The sequence below is a fragment of the Equus przewalskii genome, chromosome 11, assembly GCF_037783145.1.
Source record: "Equus przewalskii isolate Varuska chromosome 11, EquPr2, whole genome shotgun sequence".
Lineage (NCBI taxonomy): Eukaryota > Metazoa > Chordata > Mammalia > Perissodactyla > Equidae > Equus > Equus przewalskii.
This window is the reverse complement of record NC_091841.1, coordinates 34,079,590-34,097,418: the sequence shown is the minus strand read 5'-3', so window position 1 is coordinate 34,097,418 and position 17,829 is coordinate 34,079,590. Positions and strand designations below refer to the sequence as shown.

Sequence of the window (17,829 nt, the reverse complement as noted above, 5' to 3'; positions counted from 1 at the left end):
CTCGTCCTCTGTGCCTGGTTCTCTCAAGGGGGCAGAGATGAGCCTCAGGATGACCAGAGAGCCCAGCACCCATGGGTGGCCCTGGGCACTGTCCCTGCTCCTGATGCCCTGTGCTGACCCCACCCTCCTCTCCCCAAGACCACTCCTGCCTCTCGCTGGTTCCCCTTGAGCTTCTGTGTTGGGCCCTGGAGGGGAGCAGGCTTTGGACCTCGTCCTTGCCGCCCTGAGCCTGTGAAGTCGTGTGGCCACCAACAACAGACGCCGACTGCGTGGAGCCTCCCCACTTGTGAGGAGAGAACATTTGACCATCTCCTCGGGCCCCTTCATTCTGAAGACAGAGCATGCATGTCACCCTCCCTGCTCTTCCCGGCAGGTGAAGGAGCACCGGCCCCCCCAGGGGGGACTGTCCTGTGACCAGGTTGGGGGTTTCCAGGACTGAGTTGCCAGAAACAGGAAACCCAACTCAGACTGGTTTACGCCATAACAGGAGTTCGCCTGTCTGACTTTGGCTAATGTAACTGGAAGTTCAGGGTCCGGAGCACACCAGGGGTACTGACCTGAGGCTGGATGATGCTGCCGAGGACCAGCTCTTCCCTGGGGGGCTCAGCCTGTCTTAGGCTGGGTCCTGGTCATGGGAGGGAGGCCAGTGCTGTGCCCGTGCTGGGTGCCTGTGTGAGTTCTTGTGGCTGCTCTAGCACATTTCCACAGACACAGTGGAGTTTATCCTCTTACAGTCCTGGACGTCAGAAGTCCTACAGTCATGGTTTCAGCAGGGCTGCACTCCTTCTGCAGGCCTTAGGACTGAATCTGCTGCCTTCCTTTCTCAGCTTCTAGAGGTCACCTGGATGTCTTGACTCATGGCCCCTTCCCCTGTCCTCAAAGCCAGCATCTCATCATTGTCATGTCCCTCTCTCTCTCACCTCTACTTCCATCATCGCACTCCCTTCTCTGACTCTGACCCTCCTGCCTCCCTCTTATAAGGACCCCTATGATTACCTTGGTCCCGCCCAGATAACCCAGGATAATCTCCCCATCTCAGTCAACATCCTTTACTTAATCACATCGGCAAAGTCCCTTTTGCCACATAAGGTGACAGTCACAGGTTCCAGGGATCAGGGTGTGGCCATCTTTGGGGCCATAATTCTGTGAACTTCCTCATTCACGTTCAGCAGGAAGGCAGCATGTCAGCCAGGCAGACCAAACCGTCCTCATGATGTTTACCCAGGTTGTATCCCTAGGTCATAGCTCACCATGAACACAGGGCAGCAAAACGGATGTCAGTGAAAGAGGAACCAGGTGGATATGCCAGTAGGGCCCTGAGAAGATTCTAGAGATGGCCCTGCTGGAAGGGAGGGGGAAGGGGCATTCAGACCAGGGCAGGCAGCAGGTGTTCGCAGACACTAAGTTCACCTGTGACATGTGGGCTTCACTGCAAGTCCTGCTGGTCCTCAGGGAGTGAGTGCCCACAGGGCAGAGGACACAGCTAACCTGCCACATGCCTACTCAGAAGCCACCAGATGCCCCCAGGTCATACTGCCCACTCCTCCCTAAGTATCTAATTGTCTCCACTCACGAGTATTTCCTAACAAGAACGAGCACTGGACGTAAGCACACATACTGCAGAAAAAAGAAGAGGAAGAAGAAGAAAGGAGAGAAGAAATGTAAGCCACAGGTAGATGGAGCATATACATCAGAAATGTAATTACCTCAGCAAACAGAAGAAACTTTCAGACAAAATCCCATGTATTCTGAACTCAACATACACTGTAACTTATTAACCCATTTTAACAACTATTTATTGAGCATCCACTCTGTGCCAGGCACTGAGGAAAAAGCAGTCAACAAACAGACAAGAATCCCTGCCCTCATGTAACTTACACTCTAGTGAAGGGTGGTGGGAGCAGACGATAGACACAACAAAGAAAATGTCTAGCATATTAGCTGGTCGCAACTGTTGTAGAGAAAAATAAAGTCAGGAAAGAGGATGGCAAGTTGCCGCAGTTGTAAACAGTGGTCAGAAAAAGCAAGTCAGAAGGTGACATCCCAGCAGAGGCCTTAAGGTTGTGGTGAGAGCTATCATGAGTGCAGGTGGGGGAGGCAAGTGGTCAGAGGTGACATCTGAGCAAATTTTTAAAAATCAATGATAAATCCCTTTCACCACTCCTTTTCAACATCGGAGAGGATTGGAAGTCCTAGCTAATGCAATAAGACAAGAAAAGGAAATAAAAGGTAGCAGATTGAGAAGGAAGAAATAAAACTGTTTTGTTTGCAGATGACATGATCATCTCTGTAGAAAATATAAAAGAATCAGCAAAAAAATTCCTGAAACTAATATGCAATTATAGCAAGGTTGCAGGATACAAGGTTAATATACTAAAGTCAGTCACTTTCCTACATACCAGCAATGAACAATTGGAATTTGACATTTAAGACACAATACCATTTACATTAGCATCATAAAAAATGAAATACTTAGGTATAAATCTAGCAATCTGTACAAGATCTATATGAGGAAAGCTACAAAACTCTGATGAATGAAATCAAAGAACTAAATAAATGGAGAGAGATCCTATGTTCATGGATAGGAAGACTCAATACTGTCAAGATGTCAGTTCTTCCCGACTTCATCTATAGATTCAATGCAATCCCAGTCAAAATTCCAGCAACAAATCTCAACAAAATGATCCTAAAGTTTATATGGAGAGGCAAAAGACCCAGAACAGCCAACATAATATTGAAGGAAAGAAGAAACTTGCAGGACACTACAAGCTTCAAGACCAACTGTGAAGCTAAAGTGATCAAGACTGTGTCATATTAGCAAAAGACTAGACGGGTCAATGGAATAGAATAGAGAGCTCAGAAATAAACCCACATAAATACAGTCAACTCTTCCTTGACAAAGGATCAAAGATGGTCTTTTCAACAAATGGTCCTAGAGCAACCAGACAGCCACAAGGAAAAAAAGGAATCTAGACACAGACCTTACATCTTTCACAAAAGTTAACTTAAAATGGATCACAGACCTAAATTGTAAAATGCAAAACTATAAAGCTCCTAGAAAACAACAAAGGAGAAAATCCAGAAGACCTTGAGTATGGTGATGACTTTTTAGATCCATCACCAAAGACACGATCCATGAAAGAAATAATTGATAAGTTGGACTTCATAAAATCAAAAACTTCTGCTCTGTGAAAGAAAATGTCAAAAGAAGGAGAGAACAAGTCATAGACTGGGAGAAAATATTTTCAAAAGACACATCTGATAAAGGACTGTTACCTGAACTATAGAAATAACTCTTAAAACTCAATAATAAGAAGACAAACAACACAATTCAAAAATGGGCAAAAGAACCTCAACAGACACCCCTCTGAAGAATATATATAGATGGCAAATAAGCACATGAATGCTCCACGTGTCATCAGAGAAATGCAAATTAAAACAAGAGTAAGATATCATTACATACCTACCAGTGTGGCCAAAATCCGGAACACTGACAACAGTAAACGCTGGTGAGGATGCGGAGCAAGAGACACTCTCCTTCTCTGCTGGAGGGATTGTAAACCAGTACAGCCACTTTGGAAGACAGTTTGGTGGTTCTTAACAAAACTAAAATACTCTTAACCACACGATCCAGCAATCACACTCCTTGGTATTTACCCAAAGGAGCTGAAAACTTACATCCACACAAAAACCTGCACACAGATGTTTACAACAGCTTTATTTATAATTGCTGACACTTGGAAGCAACCAAGATGCCCAATAGTAGGTGGATGGATAAACTGTGGTCCATCTAGACAGTGGAATATCATTTAGCACAAAAAAGAAATGAGCCATCAAGCCATGAAAAGACATGAAGGAAACTTAAATGCATATTATTAAGTGAAAGAAGCCAATCTGAAAAGGCCACATACTGTATGATTCCAGCTACATGATATTCTGGAAAAGGCAAAACTACAGAGACAATAAAGAGACCAGTGGTTGCCAGGGGTTAGCGGAGAGGGAGGGACGAACAGGCCGAGCACAGAGGACTTTTAGGACAGTGAAACTACTCTGCGTGACACTGGAATGGTGGACACGCGTCATTATACATTTGTCCAAACCCACAGAATATGTAACAGCAAGAGTGAACCCTGATGTAAACTATGGACCTTGGGGTGATGATGACATGTCAACGTAGGTTCAAGCACTGTAACGAATGTCCCACTCTGGTGGGGGATGGTGATACTGGGAGGCTGTGCGTGCATGGGGGCAGGGAGTGTAGAGGAAACTTCTGCACCTTCCTCTCAGTTTTGCTGTGAACCTAAAATTGTGCTAAAAAAAAATGTCTCCTTAAAAAGTCAGTGACAAAAACAAAGGAAATTAAAATTATCTGACAACACATGGGGGAAAAATGGAAGAGAAAAATAAAACCTTGACAGAAATAAAAGCTACTTTTATTCAAAAAACACTATTATTCAAAAAATAAGAATAGCCATTGTCAAAAACCCAGTCAGGAATACAGAAGACCAGCTTGTGGAAAAGATACAAAATGAAATGGAAAAGAACAGAGTTAAAAGCAATTCACGAGAAGACAACAGACGAAGGAGCACAGACAAGCAAGAAGACAAGAGAAGTGAAAGAGAAAAAAATATGCAAGTGATACAGCAGAAGAAAACTTTTCTGAGATAAATACAGACCATAATCTAAAGTGGGAAACACCGATGCTAGAAAGTTATGCAGTGCGCGCGCGCGCGCGCGTGTGTGTGTGTGTGTGTGTGTGTGTGTGTGTGTGTGTGTGTGAAGTCTCTGGGCTTCAGAGCAGAGGGCGGACGGTGCGGGCAGTGGTAGTTACAGCTCTGATCTCTCCACCGCCGGGAAGTCAGCACAAGACCGGCCAAGCCCTGAGGGAAAAGTGTGAGCCCACAGACATCCGCAGCCCTGGCGTGTGCACACGAGCCACATGCAGGGGCCAAGACGTGAGAGCAGAGGGCTGCGAGAGGCAGGTGCTGGGACGGGCTCCCAGGAGCGGATCTGTGTTAAAACAAAACCAAAGCTAAACCCCCAGGGAAGGCTAAGGGCACAGATCCCCCCTCTTGGCCCCAGCGGAGGAAGTGGCCCCAGGAAGTGGCCCAGACCTGGCTAGGGGACCACCCGGGGCTCTGCCCAGACTTCCATCCTCCCAGCCGGCGCTAGCCCCCAAGACCACTCTTTTCCCGCTGTCGCTCAGGGTAAGAAATCTCTCTGCACAGCCGGCCGGCATTGCAACTTCCGGGAGCTGTTTAGCCTCGGAGCCTCGGTTTCCCCAACCGTAGACTGGAGGCCGGCATAGCTCCGCCCTCCTGGGGTTCCTGTGAGGACGAAGGACAAGCGTTTGTTTGTTCATCGTCTGCGCCCCGCCAGACCCCAGAAGGAGAGCTCCTCGAGAAGCTTGGTCACACAACCTTCCCCAGAGCAGCGCCGGGTGCTCAGGAAGAGCTCAGTCTGCTCTGACGGACAGATGACGCACGGACGGACAGACGGTGGACGGGTGGTGGGGTGGGGGTCGGATGAAGAGTGTGCCCCGCTCCCTCGGGCCGACTGGGACCCGTATCCCTCAGCTACCTTCCAGCCAAAGGCGGGAGATGGGGGCAAACAGGATGCCGGGCCCCTGCGTCCCCCCAGGGACCCCGGGGATCGCGGAGGCGCCCCCCGCGCAAGTCCAGGTAGCCTCAGTGGAAGAGGCGGGCCCTGAGCTGGACTCGGCGGGAGCCAGACCGCGCGAAGTTGGAAGGTTGGCGAGCGTGGGCGCGGGTTTGCAAACAGGAAGCGCCTAGGACGCGCGAGGCAGGAGCGGAGAGGCAGCGGGACCGGCGCCTGGGGGCTTCGCCACAGCTGCGCCCCCGCACCTGGTGCGTCACTCGCGGCAGGGCCACGCTGGCCCGTCCCCACCCCTGCAGGCTGTGCGGCCCCAGGCGACCTAGCTAACCTCTTGGCGCGCCGGCGCGCCCCTGAATTTTGTTTGGAATGTTATTTTGCTGTTTGCGTCTTCGAGGTTTTCTCCCTCTTCTGCTCCTTCATAAGCCACCTCCAGGCTGCGGACAGGGGTTGGGGGCGGGGGTCCCCTGTGCCTCCCCCAGCTCCGCACCACACACCTGGCAGCCCCTCCCCCCTGCTGAGCACCCCCTTCGCAGCAGGTCACCAAAGCCGGCATCAGGAGGTCCTCCTTCCACCCCTCCCCTACTCTGCCCTCCGCCCTGAAGGCCTGCCGACCGCCAGCCCTGCTCTGTGCCCCCAGATCCTCCTCCGGAGACTTGTGACAGCTGCCAGGAGTCCTTTACGCCCAGTCAGAGGGAGGAGCCCCCATAGCCTTCCTTGGGACTCCCGGAGGCAGAGTCCAGGCTCCCCAGAGCCGCCCACCTCACTCACTCACCCTTTGAGGCCCTCAGGTTCCAGGTTCTGAACCGGATGGTGCACCAAAGCCACCGCAGGGCTCACAGGCAAATTCCCAGGCCCTGCCCGCACAGCCAGCACTGCCCTGTTTTCTAAGCTCTCTGGGTGAACCCTCCTCCGCCTGCGACGCGGCTGCGAGCCTGGGACTGAGAGCGATGGGGACAGGTTCTGGCCACCGCTGGTCCCTCGGGCCCTGCAGCAGTTAGAGAAAGCGCGCCGGAGACCCCAGGCTTTCCTGGGGCACTGAGCCGCAGAGGCGGGAGGTCTGCATGGGGAGGAGTCCACGTATTCCTCAGAATGGCTTTGGGGCACCTCCAGCCCTCCCTGCCAAGAGGAGGGGGAAGCCCCACAGAACTGGCCTCGGGGCCCCTGCCAGCTGTTCGGTAACTTGCGAGGCTATTGAAAACCAGGGCTTGGAGTTACCTGCGGCTATGCCACCCCTGCCCCAGGCCTCCTCTCCTTCCCATGGCTGCCACCCCCACCAAAGCACCTTCACCCCTGTGCAGCTCTGGCCCTCCACCTGGCGCCTCGTCACAAGCCCTTCAGACCCCCGCCTGCAGCCTGCCTCTGGAGGCTGGCCTCCCCCAGTCATGCTGCAGGCCTGGTGGCCCCGAGTGAAGGGCGGGCCCTAGGCCCATGCCAGCCGTGCGCCTCCAGGCCCGCTCGGCGTCGCACAAACTTGTCTCTCGGGATTTTTCCACACAAAACACATCTCCCAGGGAAGCAACCGGTCTGATGAGCTGGGCATGCGGGCGTTCCCACCCCGCCCTCCCAGTGCCCCCACAGTCCCGTCCCGCAGTGAGAGGCTGCCCCGGACGGACGTGCCAGGCCCAGGATGGAGCCTGGGCCAGCAACAGTGGGCGCTGGGATGAGCCATGGGACCAGCAGATTCCGGAGCACCAGCAGGGTAGGTCTCCCACCCATGCATCACCCCTCTGGCCTGGCAGCCCCACCCCAGGGCGCTTTCTGGGGTGCCTCCCCTCCATTTCTACCCCCCCAACACTTACCTCTGACTCCCACCCCCGCAGATCCCTCCTCCCCAGCACTGACCTCACCCCAGGACTGCCTCCTGACACCCCTCCTCACCCCCAGGCTACCGCCTTCCGCCCCCATCAGTATCCCCACCTGGGACCACGTCCCCTGCCAGGACTGACTGCAGATTAAGGCAATTGTCCCAGGGCTCAGGGAAGGGGCCTCTGTGGAAGACAGGGCTCAGAGGAATGGGCTCTAGGGAGAGAAGAGGCTGCTTCAGTGGGCCCCATGGTGAGTTTTCCAGGGGAACTCAGGAGGCACCGCTCAGCCCTCACCTTCCAGCCCTCCTGGGCTTACCCCTCGCCCCTGCTCAGTCTACTGGGGGCCTGTCCTGATCCACACCAGGCCGACCCAGGAGGCCTTGGAGCATGCTGGTCCAGCTGGGTGGGGGCCAGCCCCACTGGGCCCGGGCCTCCCCACCCACCTCCGACTCCAGCCCCTCCTAGGCCCTGCTCTCCCAGACTCCTGGGTTCTTCTTCAAACACCCCAGCTCCTGCCCCACCAGCCTGGGCAGGTGGGCCCCTCTGAGTCAATCCCCTGGGGCAGCCCCGCCGAGTGGAGCCCGGCCCTGACTCACAAGTTGGGAACAGCCTCCCACCCTCATGGCCTGGGGGGCAGGAGCCCGGGAGGGATGCCAGAGAGGGCCAAGCCAGCCCTTCGGAGGCCTCTGCAGAGGTGGGGGGCTGGGGCAACTTCCAGGGCCTACAGGATGGAGGTCTGGAGGGTCATGAACCCAGGGGGTAGGCTGGTCTGTCCACATGCCTCTAGGGGCTCTCGGGCACCAGGGACCAGGGCAAGGGCTCCATAGGACCCCCATCCACCCCCAAAGTTCCACCACAATCATTTTATCCTCAACCCTGATCCTTCGCTCTGATCTCTGACCCCTAATAGTCACTCATGATCCATCACTGCCTAGGCCCCACCCCAGCCTTGTGGTTGGGCTGCCTGGTCCCTGGAGCTACCTGGAGCCCGTAGCCCCCCAGGGAGGGGAGTCCACCCCCTCAGACTCCCGGAGGTGGCCAGCCATAGGCTCCCCAGTGGCCTCCCTGGCCTTCCCTAATGCTCAGGACACTGGGGCCTGGTCAGCCCACCCCCATCCCAAGGGCCCACTTGGCCTTTCAGACTGGGAACGAAGTCAGGCCCAGACCCCTGCTGCCCGGTCCTGGAGGGGCCGGAAGCCGGGAGCCAGGCCCGGATCTGGGCCACACAAGGCCTGCTCTTCCGCCCAAATTCCACCTTAAGCAGGCAGTGGCCCCTCCCTCCCACCTGGCCCAGGTGTCCCCGCCCCCAGCTGAGCTCAGGGCTGGGCGGGTGTCTGTCTCCAGGCCCGGCTCTGGGCAAGGCAAGCAGGGAGGGGACTTCGGGGACAGGGCCGCGCAGGACGAGACGGTGAAGACAGCTCCGGCTGGAGGCGGCCCCGCGGCCCAAGCCAGGTGGACCCAGCCCCGTACTCGTTGGCCGCCATGCAGGACGGTAACTTCCTGCTGTCGGCCCTGCAGCCTGAGGCCGGCGTGTGCTCCCTGGCTCTGCCCTCGGACCTGCAGCTGGACCGCCGGGGCGCCGAGGGGCCAGAGGCTGAGCGGCTGCGGGCAGCCCGCGTCCAGGAGCAGGTCCGTGCCCGCCTCCTGCAGCTGGGCCAGCAGCCGAGGCACAATGGGGCAGCCGATCCCGAGGGGGTGGCCGAGGCAGCCAGAGGTAGGCGGACACCGGCAGGGTGGGCGCTGGGCGGCGGGGACGGCGGTCGTGGGCAGAGGTGGCCTTGGTGGGTGTGGCGGTGCCAGGGCTAGAGGCCATGGTGGGGCGGGCTCCAGGGTTCAGCTCCCTGACTCACCAAGGCCTTGCCCTGAGTCACCGGCCCCGCCCCACCGGGCGTGGGAGAAGCCATGGGTGGGGCCTCCCACCACCCAGCGGGGACTCGGGGGTCCTCTTGGCCAAGCCTGGCTGGGTCCCACCTGCTGCCTTGGCCCCTAGCCCCAAGTGGGAGACAACAGCACGTGGCGAGCCAGCCAGGCCCATCTCTGTCAGCAAACCCGGAACATGCACAGTCGGGTCCCACGTAACACAGACTCACACCGTCTCAGAGACACGAAGACACACACGTCAGTCCCACAGAGACACAAACACACTGAGACATAGACACGCAGACTCCATCGTTCCTCCCCAGCACCCCCCACGCCCCATGGGAATGCACAGACAGAAGCGTGAGGGGGCGGGCTCCGGGAATCCTGAGCGGGAGCCAGACCTGTCTGGACCAGGGTCTCCCGGTGGAATTGCAGGGGAGGGCCCTGCTGGAGTGACCCAGATATTCTCTGTGTAACCGCAGGTGGGGAGTGCCCCACAGAGCCAGGCAGCAGACCCTGTGTAGGACTCCTGGCTCCACTGGCATGTATGTGCGTGTGTGTGCATGTGAGGGTGTACGTGTTAGCGTGCATGCGAGTATGTATGCACATGAGTGTATGCACGCATGGGAGTGTGTTGTTAGTGTGTGCGTGTGTGGGTGTGAATGTTAGTGTGTGTGCATGAGTGTGTGCGTGTTAACGTGTGTGTGCACGTATGCACGTGAGTACATGCACACATGGGAGCATGTGGTTAGTGTGTGCACGCGAGGGTGTGAATGTTAGTGTGTGCGTGTGTGTGCACGTGATGGCATGAATGTATGCACATGTGAGTGTGTGCACCCACGGGAGCGTGTTTTAGTGTGTGTGTGTGAGGCTGTGAATATTAGTGTGTGTGCATGAGTGTGTGAGTGTTAGCATGATGTGTGCATGTGTATGCACGTGTGAGTGCATGCCCCCATGGGAGCATGTTGTTAGTGTGCACGTGCGAGGGTGCGAATGTTAGTGTATGTGCATGAGTGTATGCGTGTTAGCATGCGTGTATGCACGTGTGAGTGTATACACGCATGGGAGCATGTTGTTAGTATGTGCATGCGAGGCTGTGAATGTTAGTGTGTGCATGTGAGTGTGCCTGCATGAGTGTTAAAGGGTCCCACAGAGGCAGTGAGTTCAGGGCACTTGTTCTGCAGTGTGCATCTCCTCCCTTGCCAGGATGCAGCAACAGGAGTGGAAGTTAGACAGTGGGATGAACATCCCAGGATGTCAGGGGCTGAAACCCTGGTTCACAGTGGTTCACAGGATGTTTCGAGGGCCCTTCCCCAGGACTGGCCTCCAGCTGCTGGCGGGGGGAGAAGAAGGCCAGCCAGTGCGGGGGCTGCCAGGGCAGCCTGGATTCCTGGGTCCTCCCCTCCCTGGGCCTCAGCCTTGCTGGTGACCAAGTTGGGTGCCCAGGGGTCATGGGGTAGAGTAGGGAGCAGGGAGGGCTTAATTACCACGCGGCTACCCTGTCAATTAGGGGGAGGAGGATTATAATTTGGGGGTGGAGGTAGGTCCCCAGGCTGAGCCTCACCAGCGTCAGAGGATTAATAGTCCCAGCCTAGAAGCCTCATTAACCAGGGCGGGTCTGGGGCAGGGTGAGGAGGGGCTGTGGCCCCCTTCCTTTCACCACTGGGTCCTTTCAGCCAAGCCACTCTGCCCCGGACTTCTGGGGAGATGTGACTCTTCTCCCTGCAGGTGTGGCCCCAGCAGGGACCCTGGCAGAGGCTGACCCCCAGACACTGCCTCCCCATCCACAGACCAGCCCCTGGCATCAGCCGGTGCCCCCCGTTCATTCGCTGTACTGTCTCCGTTGGCCTTTACCCAGCACCCATCATCTGTCTGTCCCCTCACCCATCAGTCCATCTGACCAACCACACCCAACCCACCCGTCGGTCCACTCTGTATCCACCCACATTTTCATCCAGTTGTCTGTTTACCCTCCTCCTGTCCCTCCATCCTTCCATCCCTCCTCCCGTCCTTCCATTCTTCCCTCCATCCTCCTGTCCCTCCATCCTCCCAGCTCAGGTCTCCCTTCACCTACCTGTCTGACTATCCACCCACCCATCTTTCCAATGATCCCCCCAGCCTCCCACCCCTTCCTGTCTCTCCACCCTCCACCCACCCACCTGTCTGTCCATCATCACGGAGCCAGGCTGGCGCCGGTGCCCTCAGTTTGTGTGGCTGGATGGGGTGGGTGTGGTTCTGCCAGGTGGGACAGGGAGCTGCCCCTCAGGGCAGACTGGTCCAGGGAGACTGTGAGTTCTTGGTGAGTGCAGCGTCACTCTCGTGTGACCACAGCACAGGACGGGCTTACAGGAGGTCAGTGTGGCTTCCTGGAGGAGGGGGCCAGGTGTTGGGCCCTGGCAGGGACTGGAGGGAGGATGGAGTCCCTGGTACATTCTCTAGGCAGCCAGGAGGTCAGTGGGATGAGCGCGTCTGTCCCCCAGCACAGCTGAGGGGCAGGGGGCTGTGGGAGACGGAAGACCAGGGCAGATGTCACAGGAGATGAGACGAGGTGACAGACAGACCAGGGGCCACGGCACTGGACCTGCAGTCCACCTGGCCTCCTGCCCTGGGTCCCAGGGTCATAGAAGGGAATGGGGAGGCCAGCACTTTGCCATCTGGCCCACCAGGCTACCAGTGTCCCTGCCCACAGGCACATCTCGGGGCCAGTACCACACCCTGCAGGCTGGCTTCAGCTCCCGCTCCCAAGGCCTAAGTGGGGACAGCACCTCGGTGAGTGACACCCTCTCCAGCCCGGGGAGAGTCTGGGCTCTGTAGTTACGTGGGGGAGGCTGGGGGCTCTGGGGTCAGGGAGAGGGGATGGGTGCCAGGTGAGCCCCCGGCACCCCATCACTGCCCTCCCCTTCCCACCCCGCAGACTTTCAGGCCCATCGCCAAGCCAGCCTACAGCCCTGCCTCCTGGTCCTCCCGCTCGGCCGTGGACCTGAGCTCCAGTAGGAGGCTGAGTTCTGCCCACAACGGGGGCAGTGCCTTTGGGGCTGTCGGGTACAGGGGAGCCCCAACCGCTGTGCCCATGCCTGCCCGGCCCGTGTCCTTCCATGAGCATGGTGGAGGGGGGAGCCGGGTGGACTATGACACCCTGTCCCTGCGCTCACTGAGGCTGGGGGCCGGGGGCCTGGACGACCGCTACAGCGTGGTGTCCGAGCAGCTGGAGCCCTCGGCTGCCTCCGCCTACAGAGCCTTTGCCTATGAGCGCCAGGCCAGCTCCAGTTCCAGCCGAGCAGGGGGCCTGGACTGGCCAGAGGCCGCCGAGGGGCCGCCCAGCCGGACCATCCGTGCCCCTGCCATGCGGACTCTGCAACGATTCCAGAGCAGCCACCGCAGCCGTGGGGGGGCCGGGGCGGTGCCAGGAGGTGTCCTGGAGCCCGTGGCCCGAGCTCCATCCGTGCGCAGCCTCAGCCTGGCCGACTCTGGTCACCTGCCGGACATGCGTGGGCTGGACAGCTATGGCAGCCACCGCGCTCTGCAGAGGCTCAGCAGCGGGTGAGCTGGGCCTGGCTCAGGGAGGGGGCTGCACTGTGGACCTGGTCCATCCCCAGTTCAGCCTTACCCTCAGCCCCTGTCTGTGCAGTTTTGACGACATTGACCTGCCCTCAGCAGTCAAGTACCTCATGGCCTCAGACCCCAACCTGCAGGTGCTGGGAGCCGCCTACATCCAGCATAAGTGCTACAGCGATGCAGCGGCCAAGAAGCAGGTGACCGCCCCTGCTGGCCCATGAACACCCCTGCTGACCGCCCTCCTTGGCCCCCCCAAGTCTCACTGACCTCTGGTCCCTGACCACCCCTCACTGATCCCCAAGCTGACTGGGCAGACCCCATCCTGCCCAGAGCCGCCTCAGCAGGGGAGGGGCAAGAGGGAGTGATATATACACATATCTGCATACACCTGCACACACTGTCCACCTCTGAATACACCTGCACACCTCTGCACACACCTGCACACTGTCCACCTCTGAACACCTCTGCACACACCTGTGTACACCTGTCCACCTCTGAATATACCAGCACACTTCTGCACACACCTGCATACACATGCACAGATGTGCACACACCTGCATACATGTGCACCCAGCTGCACACCCCTCCACACGTCTGCATCATCTCTATACACCTTCATATACTTGCATACATCTACACACACCTATCTAGCGCGCACACCTGTGCTAACCCCTGTGCGCCTGTGCCTGCAGGCCCGCAGCCTCCAGGCTGTGCCTCGGCTGGTGAAGCTCTTCAACCACGCCAACCAGGAGGTGCAGCGCCACGCCACAGGCGCCATGCGCAACCTCATCTACGATAATGCGGACAACAAGCTGGCACTGGTGGAGGAGAACGGCATCTTCGAGCTGCTGCGGACGCTGCGTGAGCAGGACGACGAGCTGCGCAAGAACGTCACAGGTGGCCGGGCCCTGCACTAGCATCGTTCCTCCCTCTGCCTCTGTCCCTCTCTGCTCTCTGTCCCTGTCCTTGCCCCAGGCCCATCTCTTTCGTGGGTGCCTGTGACTGTTCTTGTTCCATGTCTCTGTGGCGGCCCCCAGCGTTGTCCCTCTGCTCCGGTGCAGCCCTGTGACCCTGCGGGTCACTCAGGCTCCCCCCAGCGGGGCCCTGGGAGAGGTCAGGAGCCTCCCCCTACCCTCCCTGCAAGAGCCAGAGGGGCCAGAGGGCGGTCCCTGACCCCTGCCTCTGCCCACCTGCCCCAGGGATCCTGTGGAACCTGTCCTCCAGTGACAACCTGAAGGACCGCCTGGCCCGGGACACGCTGGAGCAGCTCACGGACCTGGTGCTGAGCCCCCTCTCAGGGGCCGGGGGACCACCCCTCATCCAGCAGAATGCCTCCGAGGCTGAGATCTTCTACAATGCCACGGGCTTCCTCAGGTGCGCCAAGCAGGGGGCAGTCAGCTGGGAGAGGCCGAGATGGTGGCCGTGGGGAAAGAGCTGGATACCTGGGAGGGGGCAGGGGAGGCCCGGAGAAGGGGTGTTCGAATCCGAGGTCTCATGATAAGGCAGAGCCACCAGAGGGGCTGGGAGGAGTGGACAGACCGGGCAAGGCATAGGTGGTGACACGGGAGTGGGACAGGCCAGCAGGTATTAGACGTCAGCAGACTCTGGGGGCCGCAGGCTCGAGTTTCGTTAAATCAGGCACTTGGTCAGACATTCATAACCCCACTCTGGACACTCGGGGAGTGGATGGGGGATGGGCGTGCAGAGGCACCAGGGCCAGCAGTGTCCAGCAGGGACCAGGAGCAGGAGGTGCAGAGGGGCAAGGACCAAATTGGGGAAGGAGGAGATTGGGGCTCAGGATCGCAGCCCTTGGGTTTGGGTCTCTTTGTGGGGGTTGCTCTGCCCGAGGTCCCTGTAGGGGTGGGCTCTGCAGCAGGGGTGGGGTCCCTGTGGGGATGGGCTCTGCTTGGGGGAGGGGTCCCTGTGGGGTCTCTGATCTGACTCCACCCACAGGAACCTCAGCTCAGCCTCCCAGACCACTCGCCAGAAGATGCGTGAGTGCCACGGGCTGGTGGACGCCCTGGTCACCTACATCAACCATGCCCTGGACGTGGGCAAGTGCGAGGACAAGGTGAGGGGCAGCCAGTGCTGAGGGGGCCCCGGGGTTTCCAGCCTGCTCTGACCGCCGTCCGCTCTCTGCAGAGTGTGGAGAACGCAGTGTGCGTGCTCAGGAATCTGTCCTACCGCCTGTACGACGAGATGCCGCCGTCCGCCCTGCAGCGGCTCGAGGGCCGGGGCCGCAGGGACATGGCTGGGGCGCCACCTGGCGAGGTGGTCGGCTGCTTTACGCCGCAGAGCCGGCGGCTCCGAGAGGTGGGCGCGGGCCTGGGCGGGCGGGAGCAGGGGCCCCGGCCTGACCCCAGCTGACCCTCCACGCTCTCCTGCCCAGCTGCCCCTCACGGCCGACGCGCTCACCTTTGCCGAGGTGTCCAAGGACCCCAAGGGCCTCGAGTGGCTGTGGAGCCCCCAGATCGTGGGCCTGTACAACCGGCTGCTGCAGCGCTGTGAGCTGAACCGGCACACAACAGAGGCGGCCGCCGGGGCGCTGCAGAACATCACCGCGGGTGACCGCAGGGTGAGCATCCCTCTGCGGATGTCCCACAGGCATCCTGGGGACCACGCAGCACTTGCCCCGGTCTGATGGGACCTACACCTGGCCACACGTTGGGGACATGAGGGCGCACAGGGGACGGGAGCTTGCTCCCTAGTTTACCCTCTGTGGGAGACAGACAGCAGGGCATGAAGACAGGTGGATGAGCCAGGACACCAGAGTGAGAGACGAAAGGAGACACGGCGCCTGGGCAGGGCAGGAGGGAGGTGAACGCAGCAAGCAACATGAGGTCGGCATCCCTGATGGGCACATTGCAGGGCCGTGAGGATTTAGGTTCTGTGCAGGGTTTTAGGGGAGGTGCCTGGGAGGTCTGAGCCAGGAGGGACCAGGCTGGAGTCACACTTGGTGAGGCTCCTGGCTGGGGTGCGAAGGCAGAAGCAAGAACGGCCCTGAGGAAACGGTGCACCGAGCAGGTGAGACAGAGAAGCTAGTCCAGCGCAGGATCCCCAGGGTACACGAGGCTCGAGAGACAGGGGCCAGCCTGCAGTGCTGGTCATGGGCTGGCTGGGCGGCCTTCACCTGCTTTCATCCCCCCACCCCCTGCAGTGGGCAGGTGTGCTGAGCCGCCTGGCTCTGGAGCAGGAGCGTATCCTAAACCCACTGCTGGACCGGGTTCGGACAGCGGACCACCACCAGCTGCGCTCCCTGACCGGCCTGATCCGAAACCTGTCTCGGAATGCCAGGAACAAGGACGAGATGTGTGAGTCAGGCTGTCTCGCAGCCTGGGTTCCGCCCTCACCCTGCCTGGCTGGGTGCACACCTAGACTCTGTCTTTACTGACAGTGGGACTGGCTTCTGGCAAGCTGGAGCTGGTGGATGGGCAGGCAGGCCAGCTGCCAGGGGACCGAAGGTGCTGAGGTGGCTGGGGGTGGGGCTGGAGACTGACCTCCCTGCCTCCCACAGCCACTAAGGTGGTGAGTCACCTGATCGAGAAGCTGCCGGGCAGCGTGGGTGAGAAGGCCCCCCCAGCCGACGTGCTGGTCAACATCATAGCCGTGCTCAACAACCTGGTGGTGGCCAGTCCCATCGCCGCCCGAGACCTGCTCTACTTCGACGGGCTCCGCAAGCTGGTCTTCATCAAGAAGAAGCGGGACAGGTGAAGGCCCTGACCCCAGGACAGCGGGGGCCCCAGACCCCCTGCCTCTGGCTGTGCCTGTCACCCTGCTGACCTCTGCTCCCCCGCTTCCCCCAGCCCTGACAGCGAGAAGTCCTCCCGGGCCGCCTCCAGCCTCTTGGCCAATCTGTGGCAGTACAGCAAGCTCCACCGGGACTTCCGGGCGGTATGTTTTGGGAGCCTGGGGCAGGCACAGGTGAGGGACGTGGGCAAAGGGCGGCATCAGGGGAGACACAGAGACAAGAGAAAGGAGAGCTGGGACCCAGAGAGAGGGGCCCATGCCCAGCACACGGCAGAGGGCGGGACGCGGGGACAAGCAGGGCCAGGCGGGCAGGCGTGGGCCCTAACTCTGGGCCCCCTCTCCACTGCAGAAGGGCTATCGAAAGGAGGACTTCCTGGGCCCATAGGCGAGGCCTTCTCAGAGGAGGAGGATGTGATGAGGCCCAGCCTCCAAGGGACAGGCTCAGCTCTGCACTGCTCACCGGCTGGCCTGGAGGAGAAGGCTGATGGCTCAGGGGCCCCTCTCTGGACCCCCGTGTGCAACTCTGAAGGGCCTGGGCCATCAGGGAGGGGACGGGGGCTGTGGCTGGGGATTTGGCTTCTGCAGGGCAGGGGGTAGGGCAGGGCTTGAGGCTACTCTGGTGCATGGGGGGTGACCAAGTCACACTGGCAAAGTTGGGGCTGGCCGTGGCCCGGCAGTGCCTCGGGACAGCCAGCACTGGGAATAAAGGTGGCCGTGAACACAGCAGCCATGGCCTTGCATGCTTCTTCAGCTGGCTTGACCTCAAGGTCCAACCCAGCGTCCCCAAGCACACCATGTCTGCCCCTGCGGAGAGTCACCCCCCACCCCCCCAGGCCCACACACGGGCCTCTCCAGGTCAGGGGACCCAGAAGAGGGAGGAGGGAGTGTCCAGCAGGGGAAGAGCTGGCTAACAGAGTGGAGGACGTGGGACAGACAGCAGAGGGAGCCCTGATGTCAACTGAGGCACAGACCCAGCAAAGCTGGGGACCTCGTGCACAGAGTGACTACTCCTGGCTCTGCTGCTGCCATGCTAGGCTTTGCTCATGCGGCAAACGCACCCAACACCTCCTCTGCCCTGCTCCCCTGGGCCTGGGGGTGCCCTGACCAGTGACTCTCATGCTGTCCATCTGAGGCATGAGGTCCAGTAGACGCTGGGATCCCTCCACCAGCTCACCTAGCCAGGCCATTTGGTTGTGAAGCTCCCACTGATATTTTTACAACAAAAGGCTTCTTCTATAAAGCTCAG

At 59.1% G+C, this 17,829-nt stretch overlaps 2 protein-coding genes across 3 annotated transcripts; one reads left to right on the top strand and one right to left on the bottom strand.

The window, feature by feature from the left end:
• Positions 1-3,701: 3,701 nt before the first annotated feature.
• LOC139074430 (uncharacterized) lies at positions 3,702-7,000 on the bottom strand. The gene is made up of 4 exons (XM_070564659.1): positions 6,899-7,000; positions 6,389-6,804; positions 5,115-5,327; positions 3,702-5,010 (listed from the first exon to the last, which is right to left on the bottom strand). Exons 1-4 carry the CDS (start codon positions 6,998-7,000, stop codon positions 4,704-4,706), a joined length of 1,038 nt encoding a protein of 345 aa, XP_070420760.1. The 3' UTR covers positions 3,702-4,703.
• PKP3 (plakophilin 3) lies at positions 6,543-17,309 on the top strand. Of its 2 annotated transcripts, none has more exons than XM_070564555.1 (14): positions 6,543-7,315; positions 8,940-9,135; positions 11,971-12,050; positions 12,196-12,821; positions 12,910-13,033; positions 13,529-13,733; positions 14,036-14,210; positions 14,790-14,907; positions 14,979-15,149; positions 15,226-15,411; positions 15,994-16,147; positions 16,351-16,543; positions 16,640-16,727; positions 16,933-17,309. In XM_070564555.1, the coding sequence occupies exons 1-14, from the start codon at positions 7,244-7,246 to the stop codon at positions 16,966-16,968; spliced, it is 2,424 nt and encodes an 807-aa protein (XP_070420656.1). In that variant the 5' UTR covers positions 6,543-7,243; the 3' UTR covers positions 16,969-17,309. The 2 variants fall into 2 exon arrangements, with proteins under 2 accessions (XP_070420656.1, XP_070420657.1); XM_070564556.1 differs by having other exon boundaries at positions 7,204-7,315; positions 7,501-9,135.
• Positions 17,310-17,829: the final 520 nt, after the last annotated feature.

What these genes read in the sequence shown, in the direction of transcription:
- LOC139074430 (XM_070564659.1), bottom strand. Translation starts at nt 7,000, where the DNA reads ATGACTGGGGGAGGCCAGCCTCCAGAGGCAGGCTGCAGGCGGGGGTCT. An exon ending in GAACCTGAGGGCCTCAAAGG is followed by an intron (nt 5,328 to 6,388) that starts GTGAGTGAGTGA and finishes TCGTCCTCACAG; the next exon opens with GAACCCCAGGAGGGCGGAGC. An exon ending in CCGGGTGGTCCCCTAGCCAG is followed by an intron (nt 5,011 to 5,114) that starts GTCTGGGCCACT and finishes GTTTTAACACAG; the next exon opens with ATCCGCTCCTGGGAGCCCGT.
- PKP3 (XM_070564555.1), top strand. Translation starts at nt 7,244, where the DNA reads ATGGAGCCTGGGCCAGCAACAGTGGGCGCTGGGATGAGCCATGGGACC. An exon ending in GATTCCGGAGCACCAGCAGG is followed by an intron (nt 7,316 to 8,939) that starts GTAGGTCTCCCA and finishes TCGGCCCTGCAG; the next exon opens with CCTGAGGCCGGCGTGTGCTC. An exon ending in CTGCAGAGGCTCAGCAGCGG is followed by an intron (nt 12,822 to 12,909) that starts GTGAGCTGGGCC and finishes CTGTCTGTGCAG; the next exon opens with TTTTGACGACATTGACCTGC.